The 26,154-nt window shown below is 40.1% G+C and overlaps 1 protein-coding gene across 1 annotated transcript; it reads left to right on the forward strand.

Moving 5' to 3' along the window:
• The first annotated feature begins 618 nt into the window (after positions 1–618).
• Positions 619–23,114, forward strand: LOC149817113 (uncharacterized). The gene is made up of 4 exons (XM_089987375.1): positions 619–817; positions 2,792–2,897; positions 22,519–22,667; positions 22,751–23,114. Exons 1-4 carry the CDS (start codon positions 671–673, stop codon positions 22,844–22,846), a joined length of 498 nt encoding a protein of 165 aa, XP_089843501.1. The 5' UTR covers positions 619–670; the 3' UTR covers positions 22,847–23,114.
• Positions 23,115–26,154: the final 3,040 nt, after the last annotated feature.

Raw genomic sequence — 26,154 nt, forward strand, 5'->3', positions numbered from 1 at the left:
GAATCTGGCTAATTGAGTTCAGGATCGAGTCAGATGTGGGGTTACATCTGACTCATTGGCATCCTTGTGACAAAGGGTGTGCATCCTTCAACTTGAAAAGCCTTAAGTCGACCTACCGAGCTAATGCCGAGCCCTTGTGGTCCTACTGGGCTGAGCTTAGTTAACCCTTGGGGGTGATTGTTACACTCCCACCCAAAGGAAGCTATTTTCCCTTGAAAGGGACACTTATAAGGGAAAGTGCTTCCCCACGGGGGAGATGTGATCCCATTTTGACAGGAAAGATGCTTTCTTGCGTTTATTATGTGGCTCCCACAACATATTTCTCATGAAGATGTTACTCCTCTTAAGAAAGAGGTCCTCTTTCCAGCGAAAAAGCGTTTGGTATTTCTCATGAAGATGTTTCACAGGAAAGAGCATGAAACAAACGCCCGTGGGGACAAGCGTTTGGTACAGCCTTCTAGCCATAACCAGTGTTGACCGAGAGACACGAACACTAACAATTCCGTCCACCGTTTTCTCTTCAAAGTCCTCTGCGTCCACCAGAGAGTTCCACTCCACTCAACACACGGAGAGAGAGAGAGAGAGAGAGAGAGAGAGAGAGAGAGAGAGAGAGAGAGAGAGAGAGAGAGAGAGATTTGGGGAAGCAGCAGTGAGTGGTGGGGGAAGAAGGATGAATGTGGAAGAGATGAAGTCTGCAATCAACAGCCAGCTGGACCTTCTCTCCGATCTGCTGGACAAATTGAGGGTGGAGATCCGCAGCGGAAGCCAGCCCGCCATCGACAACCTCATCGGCTTCTTCCACGCCATCGATTGGAAGGTATCACCCCCTCCCCACCACCATCTTTGGTTTTTCTCTCCTTTTCATGGTTGCCCACAAGTTAATATGCCTCCAATAGGTGGAATGTGAAGAAGATGGGAAGTATGGCAGTGTAAAATTTTCATTTCTTTTGATGTCTGTGTAATCCTTGGGATCCTATAATACGATTTGGATCTAATGGTTCACCACCCAAAATCATATAATACGATTTGGAACAAATGGTTCACCACCCAACAAAGAATTTGGGGTGGAATCTTATCAGTTTCCAGAATTGAGTGTTATACCAGCCAACCATGTCAATGGAAAGAGTTGTTTCATGCCTTTTGATAACTGTGAAGAGGTGATGTGGTTAAAATTGGTTTCCAAGGTGAATTGTTTTGATCGGACTGAATCAAATCGAGTCTAAACAACTGAAATTTGCGATTGATTCGATTTTAGTGGAACCCCATTTCTGTCTCCTAATCAACACGTTTTTTACTGTCTATCTGATGCAGATCATCCGATTTGGACTCGATCTCGTCTAATTTAATGTCCCTAATTTAGAATTTTAAACTTCAAAACAAGTACCTTGCTCTAGGTTTGGATCACCAAGCCGACATAGCTTCATGGGTGCTAGATCCACTGAAGACTCAGGAAACTTGATAGAAAATATTTCCTTGCAACGATTCTACATATAACTGACTTCAAAGTTGAAAGGTTAATGGCAAAGACACTAAGGAGATTCACAAAATCTATATACTGATTGAATTCACCGTAATTTAAAAGGATAGAATGTGTCAATCTCATGAGCTATAAAATTGGTGGAGTTTGATGTATCTTCTTAGGGGCAACCCACACTAGAAATTTTATGAAACCAACGCACAAGCTTTTCTCCCACAACTAAGTGCATAAGTGTGCCATGCTAGTCTTGCCCGACCTATGATTTCCAAAGGCCTCAATTATTTTTTAAAGTGTATCTTTTTGACAGACAAGACTAGTTTGACAATGCAATACTGTTTTCCTTAAGGATGGCGATCAACAAAGTGTGCACATTCATTGCAAACCTTCTTAACCACTGTACAGTAAGAGATTGATGTGATGAGATGGAAGTGTTGAATGCAAGCTTCTGCCCCTCTAATCAGTTTTTGGTTGTAGCAAAATATCTGATAGTCAAATAAGTTGTATTGTGTTAATTTAAACTGCATGTATACGTTCTGTGTTTCACAAAAGTAAGGGCGCCTGTTATGTATTCAGTTTGCTGTTTATATAAGCTAGTAATTTAGGGTTAACTCTTAACTCACTAGGTTTTGGAATAGTAGAGAATATTTCTTATTTGAAGTGAAACAATCTATTATTATATCTTGCAGCAATTAGACCATATTCATGAATCTCTGATCTGTAAAAGTATGTATTTGTGAAAATCTAATTGTGAATTTCAATCGTCATTAGTCATTGTTGCATTCTAAAATGTCAAGTAATCAGATCTTTTTTAAGTTTCAAGGAAGTTGTTCCCTAAGTTCATTATTATTAAGAAGGGCAAAAAATTACTGCATTTATTGTGCATGAATTTACACAAAAATTTACTGCATTTGTTGTTCATGAACTTACACACCACATTACTATATGACAATTGAAGTATTAAGAGAGCCAAAAATGAACAGTTTCATGTTATCACTTTTATCCTTTACTGCTTCCAATTCCAATTAGAATGTCTTCTTTTGAATCATGTTAACGTTTCTTAACAATGCATCCAAGGAGTTTGTGCGCATGCTTGTGGTGTGGATCTATATATGCACATACACAACATTTATAAGGCTCTGTCTCTTATATCTCATTCAGGGTCTTCAAAATAAGGAACTTCTAGAAATTAATAAGACTTGTTTTAGAAGATAAATTATTATTTTCTCGCTTATAGCCTGCTTATACATAGCATTCTTAATGCATATCTGGTTTCCATCTTCTGGTTTTTTCTTACTTGTCTTGTTTGTTCTGTAGGAACCTTGGTTGATATCATTACTTCTTTTCCATACAATTCTTCTGGTGGTTGCTGTTGCATCCAGGAAACATCTCAACTTTCAAATGACCTTATTCCTTTTGGCACGTATGTTATAAAATTCTGATGGGTTGCTATATTTTGTTCTACTTTATGTTGTGCAAGAATCGTGATTTCTTTCTTTAGTTTAAAAGTTCAATTTCTGGTATAAAAGTGAACAGCATAACATTTATAAATATTTTCCTAATTGACTTCAGAACAGTTTTTTGTCCTTTTCATGATGTTAGTCACAAAAGCCAAAATTAACCTTCGTGCTTGTTTCTGAACGCCATGCAACAATGCTGTTATTATCTTTGTAACAGTCTATTTGTTAATCAACCAGTACTATTATCACGATATTAGCTTCTGTTATTTTACTGCTGTATTATGTAACATGTTATAGTCCATGCCATATGAAATTTTGATCATTGAATTCATTTTCTTTACTAACCATAATGATCCAGTCATTTGCCTTTCCTTGAAGAGAAAAACGTGAATGACAACAAACAAAAAAGCTGCCCTTATACCAAGTTGAAATGATGTGAAAAAATAACTAACAAATATACCACACAAACACATGCATACACATGGATATGCTATGTGTGTGTTTGTCTGTCTAGAACAATAAATTAATAAAATTAACATGATAAGATATTTATATTAGAACTGGTGAGAGGCTATCTAAAACATGGTAAGTCCTCGTAGAAAACATCAAATATTTGTAAAAAAAAACATGCTTTTATGTTTTTCATGAAACAAAATTGGGTAATTTTGAACAGTGAACAATAAACTTTCAGTCATGGAAATTTTGTGAACAAAAATTTTGAGTGTAACTTTTCTCCATTTAGAAGATGGAGTATGAAATGTGTTAGTCATTGTACCATTTGGAAGTTCGACTCATTTCCCTTATCATACCAAGATGCCATGATGCATGAAGAACATCTCATGTTGCAAGGATTAACCTTACATGCTTTTCTGGTGATCCATTTTCACTATAGGTGATTTTTTTCTTAAATAATAGCATAAATTTGTGTTAAAAAACTGAATTTGATGTTGCTTTTTGGTGTAGAATGTCATAAATGTTCTTCTGAGATGAAAGTGGGCATAAAATAAATGTTGAGAGATGGCAAAAAGACACATTTCATGCCTTCTCTTCTCTATAAATAGAATAAGCTAGCACTCAAAATTTCATTCCCAGATGGTTCTTGGAATAATGCAATTCTGGATTGGTCTTCTTCAAGAGTGAGAATTTTCTATTAAGAGAGAAGCATTTTTCCTGTTTATAATTGAAGTGCCTTTTCACTGATCTTAATATTACTTTCTAAGATGTATCTATTATGCATATACATTTGCAGATACAAACACATGCACGCGTGCACACACACACACATATACATACTTTATATATATTTTATTTATGTATTTGTGCATTCCTTTTAAGCCTGATTCTTGACATATTTATGTGTCAAAAATAGTAATATATATATATATATACACATGCACGTGTGCACACACACACACATATACATACTTTATATATATTTTATTTATGTATTTGTGCATTCCTTTTAAGCCTGATTCTTGACATATTTATGTGTCAAAAATAGTAACTTATATATATAGAACATATTCGCTATGGGCGTCCGTATGTACAAGTGACCTAAGATCTTGTGGTTGCAAGTTATTTTGACTCAATTTGTAACAACCCCAACTCATCCTCGTTGAAAAGTGATATTTTTTTTTAAACAATTGCGGAAACAATCCTAAAGAACAATATAACTTTATCCAAAACAAAAATAAAGTTTAACACATCCACAACCACAAGGGATTTTACACCACCATTATCCAAACCAAAATAACTTTATTCATTAATCAATAAAGTTTAAGAACAATAAATAAGGAAATGACAAGTAAAACAAAATATAAAGTCACTATGTCCCAAAGTAGAATGTCAAGTAGTCTCGTGGTCCTCGTAGCTCGTAGTAGCAGCCCGTCTCATCACTGGGCATCAGATGCTATGAAAAACATAGGAAATACGGTGTCAGAATCATAGATCTTGCGTACGAATTTCTTTAATGAAACAAATAAGCAAGAAGAACATAAATCAAATTCATGCAACATTTTTAGAGAAAATATAACAGCTATCCCGTACTTCAAATAACCATTCATGCATTTTAAGAGCATGAATCATGCAACAAAAATATATGACAAGTAGGAAAGCAGTGAAGGGTTGCTAGGTCGTCGCCCAGAAGAGACGCGTCACACCTTCGCCCGGATGTGGTGTCAAATAGGCAAGGGTTCCCTCACTTTGTTGGACGGGTGGGGGTAAAGAAGATAGTTCAAGACCATAAAATTAGGTTAGCCACTTGGAACATATGGTCTTTAACTGGTAAGTTGGTAGAGTTAGTAGATGTTATATATAAGAGAAAGATGGATATTTTATGTCTACAAGAGACCAAATGGGTAGGTGAGAAAGCAAAAGTGATAGAACCTTGGGGATATAAGATTTGGTATACAGGAATAAATAGGAATATGAATGGAGTAGGGATTGTTATTAGTCGTGAGTTTATAGATAATGTAGTTGAGGTCCGTAGGAAGGGTGATAGGATTTTACTTATTAAATTAGTATAGGTAAGAATATTATTAATATTATTAGTGTTTATGCAACTCAAGTAGGTTTAGATCATGGTTGTCAGTTGAGGAAGCGGGAGCGGGAAGCGATACGGGAAGCGGGAGAGGGAAGCGAGGTACTTTCCAAATTTTAGGAAGCGGGGAAGCGTGGGACCACTTAGGACCGATTCGGGAAGTGTCTCGGAAGCGACCTAGGAAGCGTCTCGGAAGCGACCTAGGAAGCGTCTCGGAAGCGAGGGGGAAGCGAAAAAAATAAAAATAAAAAATAAAAAATAAAAAATAAAAATAAATTGAAAAAAAAAACAGGAGAAGCGTGGGGGAAGCGAGGGGGAAGCGATGGGGAAGCGTGATGGGAAGCGCACTTCCCATTAAAGGAAAGCGCACTTCCCATTAAAGGGAAGCGCACTTCCCATTAAAGGGAAGCGCATCCCCCATTAAAGGGAAACACGTCCCCCATTAAAGGGAAACACGCTTCCCCAAAAAGGGGGACGCTTCCCCCCACGTTTCGGAAGCGCGACGTTTCGTGCTTCCGAAGCGCGCTTTCCCTTTTAGCTAGGCGCTTCCGGTAACCCTGGTTTAGATGATTCCATTAAGCGTCAATTTTGGGAAGATTTAGATGGAGTAGTACAAGGGATATCTTATGGAGAAAAGCTTTTCATAGGCGGTGACCTTAATGGACATGTAGGCATTAGTAGGGATGGATTTGAGAGTATCCATGGAGGCTATGGTATAGGAGAAAGAAACGAAAGTGGAGAAATGATTTTAGATTTTGGTTTGTCCTATGATATGATCTTAGCAAACACTTTGTTTAGGAAGAGGGAGTCTCACCTAGTAACATTTAAAAGTGGGGTTAATACGAGTCAGATAGATTTTTTTCTACTTAGAAAGAGAGATAGGGGTTGTTGCATTGATTGTAAGGTTATACCAGGAGAAAGTGTAGCTACACAACATAGAGTCTTAATTTTAGTTCTTAGAATTAGAAAATGCCGCAAAAGGGATAGACATATGATAAATCCTAGAATTAAGTGGCGGGCACTGAAAGGAGCTAAACAAGGAATGTTTGTAGAGCAGGTAGTTAAGGAAGCTGATTGGTGTCTCGAGGAGGATTCATAATCAATGTGGAATAAGATAGCGGGTGGCATGAGAAAGGTGGCTAAAAAGGTATTGGGTGAGTCTAAAGGCAGTGCACCGCTAGGTAAGGATACATCATGGTGGAACGAGGATGTCAAATTAGCTATTAAGGTTAAAATAGGGTGTTATAGAAATCTAAGTAAGAGTCGTGATAATGAGAATTTGGAGAAGTATATGATAGCAAAAAAGGAAGCTAAAAAAGTAGTTCGAAACGCGAGAGATAAGGTATATAAGGAGGTTTATGACAAGTTGGATACCAAAGAGGGCGAGAAGGATATTTATAGGCTTGCAAAGATGAGAGATAGGAAATCGAAGGATCTGGGTATGGTTAGATGTATCAAAGATGAAACGCAAAAGGTTTTAGTCAAAGATGAGGAGATTAAGAAGAGATAGAAAGATTATTTTGATAAGCTATTTAATGGAAGTCATGCTCAGGATCTTGGAGACTTCTCCATTCCTTTTCTTGAGATGAATCATGACTTCATGCGCAAGATTCAAAAGAAAGAAATTACAGAGGCTTTGAAGAAAATGAAATCAAGAAGGGCAATTGGCCCAGATGGTATACCTATCGAGGCTTGGAAATGCTTGGGTGAGAAAGGTTTAGAATGATTGACAAATCTTTTTAACAAGATTTAACAGACAAATAAGATGCCTAATGAGTGGAGGAAGAGTACTTTGGTGCCTCTGTATAAGAATAAGGGTGATATACAAGATTGCACAAACTATCGTGGTATAAAACTCATGAGTCATACTATGAAACTTTGGGAGAGGGTGATTGAGTATAGGTTGAGGAAGGTTGTCATGATATCAGAGAATCAATTTGGTTTTATGCCTGGAAGATCAACTATGGAAGCTATGCATCTTCTTAGACAACTTATTGAGAGATATAGAGAGAGGAACAAAGATTTGCATATGGTTTTTATTGATTTGGAGAAGGCATACGATAGAGTACGTAGGGATGTTCTCTGATGGACAATGATGAAGAAAGGTGTTTCTCTCAAGTACATTAGTATAATTAAAGATATATACTAAGGAGTAGTAACCAATGTCCGCACTTGTGGAGGGGTGACAACCAATTTTCCTATAACGGTTGAGTTACATCAAGGATTTGCATTAAGCCCTTTCCTATTTGCTATAGTGATGGATGAGCTTACGAGATCAATTTAAGAAAATGTGCCGTGGTGTATGTTGTTTGCTAATGATATTGTTTTGATTGATGAGTCTAGAGCTGGGGTTAATGCTAAGTTAGAATTATGGAGACAAGCACTGGAAGCAAGAGGTTTTAAGTTGAGTAAGAGTAAGACAGAATATATGGAATGACAGTTTATTAAGCAACGAAGTAGTGATGGGAGTGTAGTGAAGCTTGATGAGCAAGAAATACCGGTGGATGACTGTTTCAAATATTTGGGATCTATCATTCAAAAGTATGGAGAAATTGATGGAGATGTAAATCATAGGATAAAGGTTAGGTGGATGAAATGAAAAAGTGCAACTGAAGTGTTGTGCGATCGTAAAATGCCATTGCGGTTGAAGGAAAAGTTTTATAGGACGACAATTAGGCCTGCTTTAGTATATGGTACGGAATGTTGGGCTGCCAAGAGACATCATATTCAAAAAATGAGTGTAGCTGAGATGCGTATGCTTACATGGATGTGTGAAAATACAATAAAAGATAAGATTCAAAACAAGGAGATACATAAGAAAGTAGGCGTTGCATCCATTGAAAATAAGATGAGAGAGAATCGTTTACGGTGGTTTGGACATATTCGGCGAAGGCCTAATGATGCTCCAGTTAGAAGGATGGGGAAATGAGAAAATATATTAGTTAAAAGAGGTCGGGGTAGGCCTAAGAAGACTTGGATGGAGATGATAGGAAAGGATATGAATGCTTTGAACCTCACCGAGGACATGGCATTGGATAGAAATGATTGGAGGAGAAGGATTCATGTGAAAGACCCAGAATGATTTTCTTTTTTTGGTTCATATCGCCGACCCGAATTATTTTGGGATAAAGGCGTAGTTGTTGTTGTTAGGAAAGCCGTGAAGATGCATGATCTAATGCAGAACAATAAATATGCATGGAATCAATGCACATGCATGAATAACTTGTTAAGTTATTATCAGAGTTTTCTTTTGTATGCATGTACCTATTAAATGCACACAATTTTAGTTTCACTTTCATTAAAACCCGTGGATACTAAAAAACAGGCACAACAGTTCCCGAGATCAAGTAAGTTTTCCAATTGTAGCTTAACGAACAATTTGTATCTTATTTCTACGTCCCCCACTTGGCCCTCGACCAATATCAAGAATCAACATCATCCACTAGAACATTAAAAATCAACATCTAATGTCGGGACATTAGGAAAATCAACATCCACTAATGCTACTTTCTTGGTATACCAATAACATCTGTGTCTATACACCACTCCCAGGCAAAGTGACGGAATTTTCCTAAAACCGCGGTCAGGAGGTGAACCACCTAGTTGGGTTCAGGGGCACAATTACACATAGAGTTTTAGTATCATCACGGTTCTCCGAAACCACCATCTAGGATTCACAACTGTGGAAGGAACATTCAAGAAGAAACATCAATTATACTGTTTTGTTCATTTAATATTTTTATTAAAAGACAGGTTCTTTATCCATCATTTGTTTTGCAAATCATCATGCAAAACCCAACAACAATATTTGTTTTGCAAATCAACATGCAAAACATCGTAACAAAATCCGTTTTGCAAATCAATATGCAAAACACAATCACGGGACCTGAGCCCATTATAATGTGAAACAATGCAATTAATTCAGAAATTCAATAAATATCAATTTGATTTTTGCGATACATAAAACTAAACATAGAGCAATACCTGCTCGTGGTCCACACGGCCTACAGTGGTTCACATTTGACCACCGATGCATCTTATGCAAAAACCACCGTGAACATGCTATCACACAATTATCCAAACATGTCTACACATGCACATTCATGCAAACATAATAAAGATGTACATATATAACAAATTTTCATATGCATATGATCACATGCTTGCAAAATACATCTTTATTTTCATGAATCATCTGATGCATAATATGCAAACATGCATGTGATCATGCGAGTGCAACAACAATATAAATTTCAGGATTTCACATGTTCACTACATGCATATGTGAGTAAACAACACATTAAATTTTACAAGCAAGAGTAATCAACAAATTTTTTTGCCATTTCGAGCAAGCTCGGGGTAAAACACCGATGCAGTGAAGAATCGGCTGTCACGAGGTACGTTATTTGATGCAGCAGGAGATCGATCGTCGCGCTTCACTTAGATGTTGACGATGAAGAGCACGACCCCATGGTCGTGCGATGGCAGGAAAGAGTAACAATTGACATCGTGAAATACACAATGTTTGAATTTGATTCAAGGGATTTAACTAAAACAATGGAAGTAGAATGACGGGAAACAGAAAAAAAAAACAAGCAAATGCGGTAAAAGAATGGCTGCTGCTGACAGAACGTAAAAAAAAAGGCTCTCAATAAAATGTTCTCCCCCGCACGCAACCCTAGAGTGGCCTATTTAAAGGCTGCAGGTGGTCTCGGGTCTTGGGTCCGATCTTGGACCCGAGACGTCTTCAGTCTGGAGCTGGATCGGTGACGATCTGGGCTGTTCCTCGTCTGGAGTCCACGTCTTCCCTCATCTGGCGTAGGTACGCAGGGCCACGTCCCTGTGCCAATGCACCTTACCTGCGATCGGATCCACCTCCTGGGTCTGATCGTCCACCTCCATTGGATCGGGTTCCTTGGCCCTGCCTTGGTCACGTGGTACAGACCCGATCTGGTCCTGCTCTGCATCATTCTCCCCTGGTTGGGAAGAAGTCGGCTCTGACGACTTGTTGTCTCCACAGTAAGCATATAGATCAGACACATTGAAGATAGGCAAAATGTGTCAATCTTCGGACAGTTCAAGGAGGTAAGTATTTGGACCCAATCGCCGAAGAATCTTAAAAGGGCCATACTTCTTAGGACTCAACTTGCCATAAGTACCCATTGGAAAACGCTCGGGATGCAAGTAAACCCATACTAACTAATCGGCTTGAAACTAGACATCTCGACGACCTTGGTCTACGAAAGCTTTGTAGGCTTCGTAGTTTTCAACAAGTTTGGCGTGAACCTGTCTATGGATATCACACATGTACTCAATGGCATCAAATGTGTCTGGGGCTGGGTCTGGGATACTGGACACAGGTGCTAGGTCTACTACATGGGTGGGTGATCGACTATAAACCACTTGAAAAGGAGACTTGCCCGTGGACCGGTTGATGGAGCTGTTATATGCGAACTCGGCTTGAGGCAATACTAGGTCCCATGTTTTGATATTCTCCTCCACTAGACTATTTAACAAGTTCCTTAGGGTGCGGTTCACAACTTCGGTTTGGCCATCGGTTTGTGGGTGATAAGCACTATTGAACTGGAGTTTGGTTTTCAATAAGGCCCATAACGATTTCCAAAAATGACTCATAAAACGCGTGTCACGATCTGAGGTGATCGTGTGAGGCAATCCATGAAAGCGGGCCACATCCTTGAAATAGTATGAAGCTACTAATGAGGCGTCAGTGGTTCGCTTACACGAGACAAAAATAGCCATTTTGGAAAATCGGTTCATCACAACTAAAATGAAATCAAAACGACCCGGGGTTCTGGGAAGACCAACAATAAAATCCATGGACATATGCTCCCAAGGTCGCTCAGGGATGGGCAACGGAGTATACAAACCAATATTCTGACGTTGACCCTTAGACACTTGATACACTCGACAACTCTGAACAAACTTAACATCTTTACGCATTTTGAGCCAAAAATAGCGTTCATCTAATAGAGCGAACGTCTTATCATCTCCAAAATGCCCAGCTAGTCCCCCTTCATGTAACTCGGAAATCAACTGGAGTCTAAGAGAGAAAACATGCACACATAACTTATTACCTAAAAAAAGGTAACCGTTATGTATACTAAACCGTGGGTCAGTTGTACAATCAGGGGAGAGGCACCTTTCCCAGACCTGCTGGAAATCAGGGTTCGTCGGGTACAACTCCTTGCACTGCTCGAACCCAATGACCTGCACTGACACAGTCATCAAAAGATTATTCTTCCTGCTAAGTGCGTCAACTACCTTGTTCAGAGTACCTGATTGATGGCAAATAGTGAATGTGTACTCTTGCAAGAAACTGACCCACTTGGCATGACGAGCACTCAACTTCTTTTGACTATTCAAATACTTCAACGCCTCATGATCCTTGTAGAAGACAAACTCCTTATAAATAAGATATGGCCTTCAATAACGAAGGGTTGTACCACAACATAAAACTCAACATCATAAGTGGAGTACTGACACCTGGCTTGAGTCAGCTTTTCACTAAAGAAAGCAATGGGTTTGCGGTTTTGACTCAAGACTGCACCAATTTCCACTTTAGAGGCATCACACTCAACTTCAAAGACTGTGCTAAAATCAGGAAGGGCTAAGACGGGGGCACCAGTCATTTTCTCTTTGATGAGCGTGAAGGCCTTTCCCACGGCAGACGTCCAATGAAAACTAGTTCCCTTTAGGCACTCCGTGATAGGGGTCATGAGGGTGCTGAAGTTTCTCACAAAACGACGGTAAAAAGTGGTTAACCCGTGGAAACTACGGATCTCTCCTATAGTCTTTGGGGTAGGCCATTCTACAATCACACGGACCTTGGCGGGATCTGCCTTAACTCCATCAGACGACACAATAAAACCCAAAAATACGACACTTGACCTCATAAACTCATATTTCTTGGCATTGACATACAACTTTTCCTTAAAATCTCTAAGACCTGACGCAAATGACTCAAATGATCAGACAAAGACGAGCTATAAATCAAAATATCATCAAAATACACAACGACAAACTTCCCAATACAAGGACACAACACTTGGGTCATCATATTCATGAAAGTACTCGGGGCATTTGATAATCCAAATGGCGTGACTAATCACTCATACAATCCATCACGTGTCTTGAATGCCGTCTTCCACTCATCCCCCTCCCGGATACGGATTTGGTGGTACCCACTTTTTAAATCAATTTTGGAGAAAATAGAGGCACCAGCCAACATATCGAACATCTCATCCTACGAGGAATGTGAAAACGGTATTTGATAGTGATGCAATTGATCGCTCTACTGTCGACACACATGCACATGAACCCATCTTTCTTAGGAGTGAGCAGGGCGGGCATTATGCAAGAGCTCACACTCTCACGAATAAAACCCTTTTGCAGTAACTCTTGAACCTGCCTCAACAACTCGGCATGCTCGGATGGGTTCATGAGATACGCGGGGAGGTTAGGTAAACTCGATCTCGAGACAAAATCGATGGCATGTTGTACCACCCTCATCGAAGGTAAACCATCGAAAAGGTCGTCTGGCATAATATCGCGAAACTCCTCAATAAGGGGCGTGATGTCCGCGGGAACGGTGGTGATAGGAACCTCGTTTTCTCTTTTGAACCATGCCATCTTGTACGGTTGGGACAATTTTTCCGTTTTCAGGTTCAAGGTGGACACGACACTCTCGAACACCATATTCTCACACGCCTCAGTATCAATTATAACATCACATGCATGCCCCTCGTAGTTGCACCGGGTTCTAAAAATGTTATTCCACAACCATTTTGCAGGGGTCGAATCTCGGGGTGCGGTCAAAACATAACAGATAGATAACAAATTTTCGACATTGCCATCGAACTCTACGACTTCCCTCTCGTCATCCTCTCTAACCAACGACTCACCCTCACTCTCACTATCAGACACTGACTCAACAATATCCTCAACGAAATGGGCATTCTTGCTCACGGTGGGGCACTTAGACGCGACATGTCCCAACTCCTGACACCTAAAACAACGGATGGTAGACTCACTAGGCTTGGCCTTGGATATGGTATGGTATGCGGGTTCAGACTGGTCTGGTTTGCTAGGGTCTACTCGAGGGGTGGACTTTAAGTCTTTTTTCCTAAGAGAGCTCGCTCCCCTGATTGCGAAACTCGACTTGGGTTGACTGGACTGGTCACTGCGGGAAACTCTATAATCCTGCCTCCTTTTCAATTTTTTCTCCACATTCATGACATAACTGCTTGTCTGATCTAATGACTCGACTGTGACACAACTGAAATCGTCAGAAATAGCAGGACAGAGACCAGAAATATACCTCGTGACCTGCTGGCGGTTGGTCTCCTCGATCTGCACTTGTAGGGATAAACGATGAAACTCAACAGTGTACTCCGCCACAGTACGAGTGCCTTGACGCAGGGTCAGGTACTCCTTGTAGGCTCTCTTGGTATGGTCTGACGGCACAAATTTAGACTGCATCAACCTCTGCATCTCCTCCTATGTCTGTATGCGCTTTAGTCCCTGCCGCTCCCTCGACCTTTGCAGCTCAACCCACCATGTCTGCGCTAGGCCCCTCAACCGGGTGGACGCTAGAGAGACACAACGGTGCTCAGCTACAGTGTGGTAGTCGAAGAAAAACTGTACGGCATAGGCCCATTCAAAGAACTGCTCCACGTCGAATTGTCCTGCGAACTCTGGAAGGTCTAGCTTCACCCCGTAGGTGGAGGGGTGCTTTGGTGCTCTCTGCTGACGAGTCTCCACCATTCCTGTAGGATACTCGTTCTAGAAAGCGTCATCATTCAACACTACTTCATCACCATCTTCACGGTACTGCTCGCCTGGAGGTTGGTGCTGACGAACTCCCATGATGTGTGGTCGGCGCTCAAGTCGCATTGGTCCCTGCTGAATCTGCATGGCGGCTGCTGGAAACTGCCTTGGTCTGGCTCGCCCGTGAGTGGGAACCATCTGCGACCAGCTTGAGGCACCAGTATAACAGGGGGTCCTGTTAAAAGTGGAAGGGTTAGTCGGGTCTCGGGGTCTAGGTGGGTAGGAACAGAATAATATGGGTTTGGGTTATGGGTTGGGTTAGGGTAGGGGTAGTGAGTCGGGTATGGTACTGGGTTCTGGATCGGGGATGGGTTAATTGATTAGGTCTGGTATGGGTATTGGGTTTGGTTGGTGTAATACTGGGATGATTCACCCGATTTGATCTGGATTGGGTCAAGTCCTAAACTATTCGTTGGACCCAGGATGGGATGGGTAGGATCACAGATCGAGTAGTGGTGTGAGAAGGCTTGGTTTGAACTTGACCCTTGATCCGTAACAAAATGGGTCTGGTTTTGACCCGACTTAAATTCAAACTGGAGTTTCGTCGAGGTCCGATATAGGTTTGGGTCGGCATTAGATCCATTTTGGGGCTCAAAAGTAGGGGGTGGGGTCTGATTCGAGGCGAGCCGCGAACCAAACCCAACTGGGTAGGTTGGGTAAGGGGCTTCGAAACTCGGACCCGCTCTCGGGGACCCAAAGGATGGTTCCCGAGACCCGAGCCTGGGTCCTGCTGTCGCAAAGTCCGGTCCGGACCCTCTCGGGTTCGGACCCGTCCACAAGGGTCCCCCCTGCTCCCACTCGCGGGTTTGCTGCCATATGGCCTCCACGCACGAGGTTAGGGGGGAAGGCGAGCTCCCTCTTGAGTCGGGCTGACGCACCTGGGCCTGCGGTAAGGCCCAGCGTGACGATGGGGTCCTGCAGACCAGGCCCGGTTTGCGACAAAGCCACAGGGACTCGTGGCCGGGGCTGTTGCACAACCGAGAGATGGGGGGGGGGGTCCTGCTGTGATCCCCTGGTTCAACTGGAGGGTACCGGCTGTGTGAGTCACAACCGCTGCCGGATCTGGATGGCGAGGGGGTATCAGATGTGAGTCGGTGGCGCAGACAGGCTGAGGATGCATACCACTTTGATGTATCGGCTGGCTTGTTTCCGCGTATATGGCATTCGCACGATCCGCTGCGCCGTCAACCAGATCCGCTCCCGGCCTTGGTAATGAAGTTGCACGTTGTTCCACCGGTGACTCAAGGGTGATGATCCGCCCTTCGATTCCGTCTAGGCGTTTTGACATGCTGGCCGCGTCCCTGCTGACGCGCAACATGCTTTCTTGGATCTTGGTCATCATTTCGACCATCCGCAACATCGAATCCTTGTTGCCGGTTTCTTCCTGTTTTTTTCCGCTGCTAGGATCGTTCCTTGCCTCTTGAGCCATGCCGCTGACGAAGGAGGAAGGCTGGCGCTCTGATACCACTTTGATGCAGTGAAGAATCGGTTTTCACGAGGTACGTTATTTGATGCAACGGGAGATCGGTCGTCGCACTTCACTTAGACGTTGACGATGAAGAGCACGACCCCATGGTCGTGCGATGGCAGGAAAGAGTAACAATTGACGCCGTGAAATACACGGTGTTTGAATTTGATTCAAGGGATTTAACTAAAATAATGGAAGTAGAATGACAGGAAACAGAAAAAAAAACAAGCAAATGCGGTAAAAGAATGGCTGCTGCCGACAACACGAAAAAAAGGCTCTCAATAAAATGTTCTCCCCCGCACGCAACCCTAGAGTGGCCTATTTAAAGGCTGCAAGTGGTCCCGGGTCTTGGGTCCGGTCCTGGACCCGAGACGTCTTCAGTCTGGAGCTGGATCGGTGACGATCTGGGATGTTCCTCGTCTGGAGTTTGGGTCTTCCCTCGTCTGGCGTAGGTACGCCGGGCCACGTCCCTGTGCCAATGCACCTTACCTGCGATCAGATCCACCTCCTAGGTCCGATCGTCCACCTCCATTGGATCGGGTTCCCTGGCCCTGCCTTGGTCACGTGGTACAGACTCGATCCGGTCCTACTCTGCATCAAACACATACCCACCGAGTCCAAGCCATGCTCCTCGCACACGGGACAACACTAAGACATTATTGACAGCACGTTTCTCATGTACAAACATGCGGCTAACCAGTGTTGGGGAGCGGACAATGCTACACAAAAAATGCAGCAATGTACCACTCAAAACAGCCCACAAACAATCATGATCATAATATACTTGTTAGCATGGAAACAGCTCATGTGACAGCAACAAACACATACATGTTCAATCCAATCATGGCAGCATACATAATATTTTCTGTCACATTGTTACATAGATGCATGCCTAACAGTTTATATGAATACTTGCGTATTGGTCACATGACAGCATGCATGACAGTCCAATTACACGTAAGCGTACATAATCTGGACATGGGTAACACACAAATCTGATTTTTTAACATGCATAAATCTGCACATTCAACGTGCATATATCCGAGTATTTGTCATGTCAAAAATCTAAATATTAAACATGTGAAAACCAGCATATGTGACATATATAAATTTGAACATTTGACATATATAAATCTGGACTTTTAACATGTATATAGTTTCCCTTTTTGTTTGAAGACTGCCCAAGGTAGAAAGACATTGATTTTTTTTTCAAAATGACATTAATGACCTAACCCGATTTTTAGGTTATTTCTTTCCTTGCATAACATCCAGCAAATCCACTAGAATATAAACTTCGGGACAGGCTTAACACAAGTACAGCAGCCAAGTCCAGGTTTGTTCTCACAACCTCGGTTTAGAAATTAATTCACATAAACGATTTCTCAAACAAATCAGAATTTCAGCAGGGCATAAGACAACATTAAAAACAATTTTAACCAACCTAATGATGTAAAATAAGATTTTGATATAACAGCAATGCTGACAGCCTCGAAGCAGTTATACTATGCAACAATAACAGGGCTGACAAATATCAATTAGTGCTACCATGTATCATAACAAAAAAATCGGCTCTAAAAAAAGTTTTAATTTGTCCGGCCAAAAGGGGGGTAAGTGCATGGTCGAACTAGACCAGATCTGCACATGCAAAGTTCCTGACACCTCTAACAGATCAGCATGTGCAAAAGCACAGTGGATCTGCCCGGGACAGCGAGCCTTAACTCAACAAATCGGCACTGGATCTGCCTGCCAGAGTCTTGGCAGATCTGTGCCAGGGTTGCATATGTATATATATGTATTGCAGATCTGTACCAGATCTGCATACATAATATATATACTCCCGGTCTGCACACTTGTTTGCCCGGCCGATCTAAAAACAGTAGGAACAAGAATTTACTTTTCAGTTTCATGGTTATGTACCACTTAACCGATCTGAACATGAAGAACGAATTACATGATAAAATTGAAAACTGCATATGCATCTAAATCTGAATATGCATTCTAGATAAGGATCGATGCATGATAGACCGAAATTGTATATGCATTAAATTTGAATATGCATTCTTACTTAGAAACAATGTGTGATAAACAGAAATGACATATGCATTGAATTCTGTATACATATATGTATATACTTGAAATCATGTATTTCGAGTACACTTGTTTGCCCGGCCCATCTAAAAACAGTAGGAACAAGAATTTATTTTTCAGTTTCATGGTTATGTACCACTTAACCGATCTGAGCATGAAGAACGAATTACATGATAAAATTGAAAACTCCATATGCGTCTAAAGACCGATGCATGATAGACCGAAATTGTATATGCATTCAATTTGAATATGCATTCTTACTTAGAAACAATGTGTGATAAACAGAAATGACATTTGCATTGAATTCTGTATACATATACATATATACTTGAAATCATGTATTTCGAGATATATGTATATAAAAGAATCAAATTCCCCCCTTTTCTTTACTCCTTTATTTTTATTATTATTTTTTGCTGCTACCTTTTTTTTTTCTGTTCGACAGGGACCCAGTCGTCTGGGGCTGGACAGCATGCTGTTCTGTCCCAGCCTACTGCGTCAGCTGGGACCGGACAGCACTGTCCTATCCCCAAAAAATTATATTTTTTTTTCAGAGGTTCAGCCCCAGCCGACTGCGTCAGCTGGGACCGGACAGCACTGTCCTGTCCCAAAAAAATTATATTTTTTTTTCAGAGGTTCAGCCCCAGCCGAACCAGTCGGCTGGGACTAAACAGTACACTGTTCTGCCCAGCCGACTGGGTCAGCTGGGACTGAACAGTGCCCCGTTCGGTCTCAGTTAGAAACAGAACTCAGTTTTTTTGTCTCTTAAGTCTGCTCATACTTCAAAAATTTTCAGAACTTTCCCAGTTAAACCAGACTGGTTCAAGCTTATTAAACTCAAAAAGATACGCAGTCTTAATACCAGACTTTAAATTAGCCTAGACTATGCAAAATCGACAGTCGGATCATGCTAAACACGTCAAGCTGGTCATGCAAAAGGAGTCTGTAACGAGAACGAGCCTGCACAGGCTTGCTTAACAACATATATGTAATGTTATGTAAGAGAACCAGCACGTAAGACAAATAGTCTACTGACATGCGTGAACCCCAAAACTCAACTGATCTTTGTTGCCTATTAACAAAGTTTTGTGAAATCAAAACTTACCATGTGCATCGGTCAAATAGATTTTTTTTCTTCTTATAACTGATTTTGCCCAGCCGATGCATCAGCTGCGCTACAACAGGCCATAGGCTTACATCTGTATTTTATAATATTTTTATTTAGATTTATTTATATTTTCATTCTTTACGAAAACCATAATAGTCCTGTTAGATCTGTGCCGATCTGTCCATCTTAGCAGTGGACAGATCTGTCCAGATCTGACCGTGCACATGAGGGGACAGATCCGGCCAGATCTGTCCACCATTGCAGTGGGCAGATCTGTCCGTGTGTTCATCTCCTACAAATCTCGATATTTACACACAACATGTGCATAAATACCTATACATATACACGATATATATATATATATATATATATATATATATATATATATATATATATATATATATATATATATATATATATACATCTAAGTATGTATGTATATGTCTTAGAAAGAATCGTTTTTTTTTGTCCCTTTGATATTTTATTTTTCCACCCAAAATATTGCATAAACTTAATCCATGCTATTCTTCCCCATTCGAATTAAGAGAAGAGCCCGTACCTTTTTCAAAGCTTGAAAAGCGATTGGAGAAACTTCAAATATTCGGAGAGGAAGAAGGAGGCTTCTTCCTTCTTTCTTTCCTCCTTTTTTTTTAGTTTATATAATGGAGAGGCCCCTCTAGAGGGTGACACCCCCGCTTTGGAATCCCATATGGGTGGAGATAGAGCTTTCCTATATGGGACTCTATTTCCACCTCCTTTCCTAATCCCATTGGATTATTGATTGACTTTTTCAAACTCTCCTTTTTTTGTTAACTTTTTCCAACTTCTACTCTTTCTAAAGTTACTAATGGGCTCTTCTAGAAACCCTAATTAGTTAGCTACCTCTTCTAGTAAATTTTGGAATATATTAATTTTTATATTAAAATAATTAATTATTAATTAATAAATTCTCAAAAAAAATTCAGAGAGTACCTTATCCCTCTGGGAGTCTTTTAAACCTTATATTTTTTTAATGTAACCTTTAATTTTAAATGTAAAGCTTTATTTTCATTGGATCTGGATTTTGGATTTGGATCCAGATCCAAGATCCATGTCCAAAATCCATTTGGATCCTAAGCTGGATTGGATCCTAATTAATATGGGCCTTAGACTAAGTCCAGATCCATATTAATTTGGATCATATGGATTGGATTCGGTCCGATCCAATCCAGACCCAATCTCATCGAGACAAGCCTTTTTTGAAAAGATGTGATTTTATGGCCAACCGTAGCCCGAATTCGGAAAAGTAATATGCTGTTGAATTCAAAATTTTGAGGCGCATCTAAAGGTATATAATTCGAATTTTGCCTTCAAAATTTGCCTGAATTTAACCCGAATTTCGCTTGAATTTAAAAGTTTAAAATAAAATTTGTTATCACCCTTTAATTGGATCATTTCAGTCTTGTCGATGAGACCTGGGCCAAGCCCAGACTCAATTATCACACCGTAACATCGAGGGTTCTACCTATATTTCTACAATATTTAGCCAAATTTCAGAAATCTCTAAATTTAACTAAGTATAAAAACAACGATATTACACAATCAGATGTCATATATGTGTTCAACATGGTTAATTTGCTAGTGTTCAACCCTTGGTTGTGTTTTTTTCAATGCAAAAGTATGCTTTTTTTAATCTACAAACTTTAGTGCATTTACAGCCGGAGAAGCCTGCCCACATGTTGGAATCTGGTGATCTAAATTCTGATCCCCAATAAATGGTATACAAGGTTAGATTTGTGAAAAGAAAAAAGGTTTGTTAGTTTGATTGTGCACACAATGGACTGTATATAGTCCTATATATATATCCATTTTGACATCTTTTTATTGGTTGACTTGATACCTTAATCTATGTACATGCAGATAACATTTTTCTTTGGCTGACGATAGTTTTGAATGTAATTATTCAATGCTCTGCTGCTATAATTATAGTGGCCCCTTGATTCATCAAAACTATAATTTAGTTCCACTATCATGAATAGCGAATGTGCATCAATTAAAACTGCTAAAGACACATAAGCATATATTTGTACATTTAAAAATTTATTTTCTCACAGCTGTTTTGCTCTGGAAATAGCTAAATTGCATGAGGCTAGTAGTGTTGTGAAAATAAAAAAGGATGCCATCATTCATGCTAAAAAGGAAACTCCTAATTTGTAAAAGATGAAAAGTTAAACATGAAAAATGAGAAAGAGACTTTTAGAAATAAATAATGAATGAATAGCATATTTTTTGAACCAAAACCATATAATGATTTGAATAACATTCTATGTTTCTCTAATTTAGTGAACATTACAATGTGTTACTAAAGGAAAGGAGGAATTATCAAAGAAAAGTGAAAAAAAATATTAACTTCACATCATAGATTACCAAGAAGATGAAGTAACAACTTACCTAACTCCATAATTTAATAGGTCATATAAACAATGCAACACAAATCTCCCCTTCTCCAAAAATGTGGAAAATATTACTCGTAAGCGAACATGATCCTTTGGGTAGCAAAATTGGGTCACCATGACCCTAAAAGAAGAAAAATGCTCATCTAGCAGTTAGAATCTAAAAGAGTAAAATGGGAACTTCTTGAAATGTTCACATGGGTGTGATTAGATGCTCTGCTAGTTCATGGTTATTTGCTCTGCCATTGGGTAGGAACCTGCATCAAGCTTTTTCAACTGCTTGTTTGAAAATTTTGCAATCTTCTAACCTATGTCACATAGGGTACGACATGGGAATTTTTAAAAATATGGATTGGGGTGTGGCTATACACATATATACATATGTATATATACTTAATGTTTTTAGAAAAATATGCATGTGCCTGTGTGTGTGTGAAACACCAAAAAAGAATGGATAGAAAGAACCCTTTATGCACCTTAAAATGATGAAACCAGGTAGTGGATCAGTCTAGATCGGGCCAGATCCAAAACTGATTCGACCTGTAGCCAATGAAATGCCAGTATCAGTACCCATGTTGACACGTCTACAGCACTCTTCTTGAAGTACTTATGTACACAGCATCCAACTAATTCTATTGTGCTTTTTAGCTTCATATTTTCATGAGATGGATTCTCAACATAGTAATAGATGTATATTTATGCCCAAAACCAATGGAGAAGATTTTGCAGGGGCACAGAGTAAATGGAGTCATTTTCTCCTAAAGCTGAACAAGTTGCGGGTGTTCCCACCTTGCTGCTTCAACCTAAACTAATTCACCACTGACCTAACATCACGTTGCTATACATTACATTTTACATTTATTTGCATGAACGAATATTTTGCCTTCACTCTTATTTTTTTTGACATCATCAGAGGTAGGGTTTCTAGTGCCTGGGAACTTTATATGCTTGTATAATGCTTACATGTACCAGTCTCTGTTTATATTAATATAGTTATTTCCCTTCAAGAGCAGTATACAGTCGATGCATTTGACAACAGTTTATCATAATATTTAGAACTTGTTGCCTGCAATGGTCCGTTGATGATTCCTTTGTCTTACAGTAGCTGGTGTGTATCTTGCCGAAGAAATTAATCGTGTCCTGGGCAAAAATTGGAGAAAGTTTGCCGGCCAGAACTATTTTGATCCAAATGGTATTTTCCTTTCAGTACTGTGGTCTGGTCCTCTTCTCATCATTTCGATCATCATTCTTGTAAGTATCAATACCTATCCATTTTCAACTTTGACTTTGTTGATCTAAACCCTCTTTGATTTGAATCCCTTTCCTTCTTCCAGGTGAATACACTTTTCTCACTGTGCTATTTAATTGTCAGATGGAAAAAGGCTGAACTAAGGCACCGTGCTCGCCTTAGTCACGACAAACAGGAATAAAATTTTTGCTAAGTTTTATCAGATTGTCATTTCTGAGTTAGGGATGCCAATGGTACTCTTGGATATTCTGCAATCTTGATGTAAACACAGCATGCCACACTCTAGGCCTGGTCTTGAGCTTGGCTGTTAGTGTATTAGATCATTGGTTTGGATCCATCTTTTTGGATCACTTATGTTTTTTGATAGGCACTTTTCGATCGCATATGTGTCATAGCACATGCAAGAGATTGTAGGATTCATCATGGTTTAGAATTTTTGGTTCAACTTTTGGCAAATTTTTGTTTTTTCTTCTACTTGAGGGATATACATTTAATGGTTTAGAACTTTGTGTTTAATTTTAAAGATTTTTTTTGCATCATTATGTTTCTCTATTATCTAATCTATAGAATAGGTTTCTGCTTCGCATGACATACCAAGATTTGCCAACTGTGCTAATCATATTCTAATCATGAAGTTAATAATAATAATAATATTGTTATTATTTCAAGTCTTGGAGAACCCTGTCGCAAGGTCAAAGCTGGGTGTACTACCCAGTGGGCGGGGGGGGGGGGGGGACCTCAGGAGTTTTACTAACTGGGGGCCTGGTGGCCTGCCAATGTTGGTGGAGGGGTTTTCCCTTGACCTAGCCGAAAAGAGTAGAGGTCTTGGAGAACCTGTACTTTTGTTGCCTTCCCTTTATTCCAAGACATTCTGATAGATATCTGAAAGTGCATTGATCCTTCCAATGATGACAAATTATGAGTGTATCGATGCTGGGTTTAACATAATTTATTTCACCTCCCTTTAGGCCCTGTTTGGAAACTAGGAGCTGGGAAAGGAGTTAATGCATTTGGGAAAAACTTGGTCAAACTACCTTGTGGGAGTGTGGTCTTCTCACCTTTGTATTTACACTAAAGAATGGAATCCACAGCTACCACCTCCAAGAGGTAGTAGCTGCCAAATCCAGGACTTGTCAGTTCCCACTTCATCAAATGTACCTTCCTATCCCAGCTTCTAGTTTCCAAACAGGGCCTTAATAAATGTACCCTTCTTAGAGGTTAATAAGGAAATAACTGTGCACGTTTTGTAGCCAACAATGAGATGGATAGTTGGACCCTTCCGTAGAGAGAAAACTACAGGTGCCTAGCCTCCAACTTTGCCTTCTTTGAGTGGTATGTGGGAGCTTGGATCCTTGAATTGGTTAACTGGTTCAGAGGCTTTGTGCAAGCCAATTTTGGATCCGTTCTGTTTTATTTGAACTGGATGATTATGGGATCCTGGATCTGGTTCAAGGAACCTTGATCCATCATCAAGATGAACAATGCGTACTAACGCACCAAAAACATTATGTTTTAAGCGGACTGAAGCTATTCATTCTGCAGCCATCATGCATTTCATCTAGATAGTGAACCACATCGCAAACACTTCTGATTCTTTGAACATTTTGGATATGATCAGCTTAAAACACACTTAGGCTGCTCATCCTTATGATGCAGTTCAGCCTAGGGCTGGTATACAAGCCGAACCAACTGAACTGAGTTTGAACTCATAATGAGCTAAGTTAAAGTTAGCTTGTTTACAGAAAAAAAATACTGTTTTAGAGCTGGAAGAAATACAACAACAACAACTACGCCTTCATCCCAAAACAATTGGGGTCAGCGATATGAACCAAAAAAGAAATTCATTTTGGGTCTTCCACATGAATCCTTTTCCTCCAATCATTTCTATCCAACGCCATGTCCTCGGTGAGGTTCAAAGCATTCATATCCTTTCCTATCATCTCCATCCAAGTCTTCCTAGGCCTACCCCGACCTCTTTTAACTAATATATTTTCCCATTTCTCCAACCTTCTAACTGGAGCATCATTAGGCCTTCGCCGAATATGTCCAAATCCACCGTAAACGATTCTCTCGCATCTTATTTTCAATGGGTGCAACACCTACCTTCTTACGTATCTCTTCGTTCCGAATCTTATCTTTTATTGTATTTCCACACATCCATCTAAGCATCCGCATCTCAGCTACACTCATTTTTTGAATATGATGTCTCTTGGCAGCCCAACATTCCGTACCATATAGTAAAGCGGGTCTAATAGTCGTCCTATAAAACTTTCCCTTCAACCGCAATGGCATTCTACGATCGCACAACACTCCAGTAGCACTTTTCCATTTCATCCACCCAACCTTTATCCTATGATTTACATCTCCATCAATTTCTCCATACTTTTGAATGATGGATCCCAAATATTTGAAATAATCATTCACCGGTATATCTTGCTCACCAAGCTTCACTACACTCCCATCACTACTTCGTTGCTTACTAAACCGACATTTCATATATTCAGTCTTACTCTTACTCAACTTAAAACCTCTAGCTTCCAATGTCTGTCTCCATAATTCTAACTTAGCATTAACCCCAGCTCTAGACTCATCAATCAAAACAATATCATCAGCAAACAACATACACCACGATACATTTTCTTGAATTGATCTCGTAAGCTCATCCATCACTATCGCAAATAGGAAAGGGCTTAAAGCAGATCCTTGATGTAACCCAACCGTTATCGGAAAATTGGTTGTCACCCCTCCACAAGTGCGGACATTGGTTACTACTCCTTCATACATATCTTTAATTATACTAATGTACTTGAGAGAAACACCTTTCTTCATCATTGTCCACCAGAGAACGTCCCTAGGTACTCTATCGTATGCCTTCTCTAAATCAATAAAAACCATATGCAAATCTTTGTTCCTCTCTCTATATCTTTCAATAAGTTGTCTAAGAAGATGTATAGCTTCCATAGTTGATCTTCCAGGCATAAAACCAAATTGATTCTCCGATATCATGACAACCTTCCTCAACCTAGACTCAATCACCCTCTCCCAAAGTTTCATAGTATGACTCATGAGTTTTATACCACGATAGTTTGTGCAATCTTGTATATCACCCTTATTCTTATATAAAGGCACCAAAGTACTCTTCCTCCACTCATTAGGCATCTTATTTGTTCGCCAAATCAAGTTAAAAAGATTTGTCAACCATTCTAAACCTTTATCTCCCAAGCATTTCCAAGCCTCGATAGGTATACCATCTGGGCCAACTGCCCTTCTTGATTTCATTTTCTTCAAAGCCTCTGCAATTTCTTTCTTTTGAATCTTGCGCATGAAGTCACGATTTATCTCATGAAAAGGAATGGAGAAGTCTCCAAGATCTTGAGCATGACTATCATTAAATAGTTTATCAAAATAATCTTTCCATCTCTCCTTAATCTCCTCATCTTTGACTAAAACCCTTTGCGTTTCATCTTTGATACATCTAACCATACCCAA

This window comes from Nuphar pumila, chromosome 14 (genome assembly GCF_984573655.1).
Source record: "Nuphar pumila chromosome 14, dmNupPumi1.hap1.1, whole genome shotgun sequence".
NCBI classification, from domain to species: domain Eukaryota; kingdom Viridiplantae; phylum Streptophyta; class Magnoliopsida; order Nymphaeales; family Nymphaeaceae; genus Nuphar; species Nuphar pumila.

Coding starts and splice junctions, on each gene's coding strand:
- LOC149817113 (XM_089987375.1), top strand. CDS start 671: ATGAATGTGGAAGAGATGAAGTCTGCAATCAACAGCCAGCTGGACCTT. Junction 818..2,791: donor TCCACGCCATCGATTGGAAG/GTATCACCCCCT, acceptor TTTGTTCTGTAG/GAACCTTGGTTGATATCATT. Junction 2,898..22,518: donor GACCTTATTCCTTTTGGCAC/GTATGTTATAAA, acceptor TTTGTCTTACAG/TAGCTGGTGTGTATCTTGCC.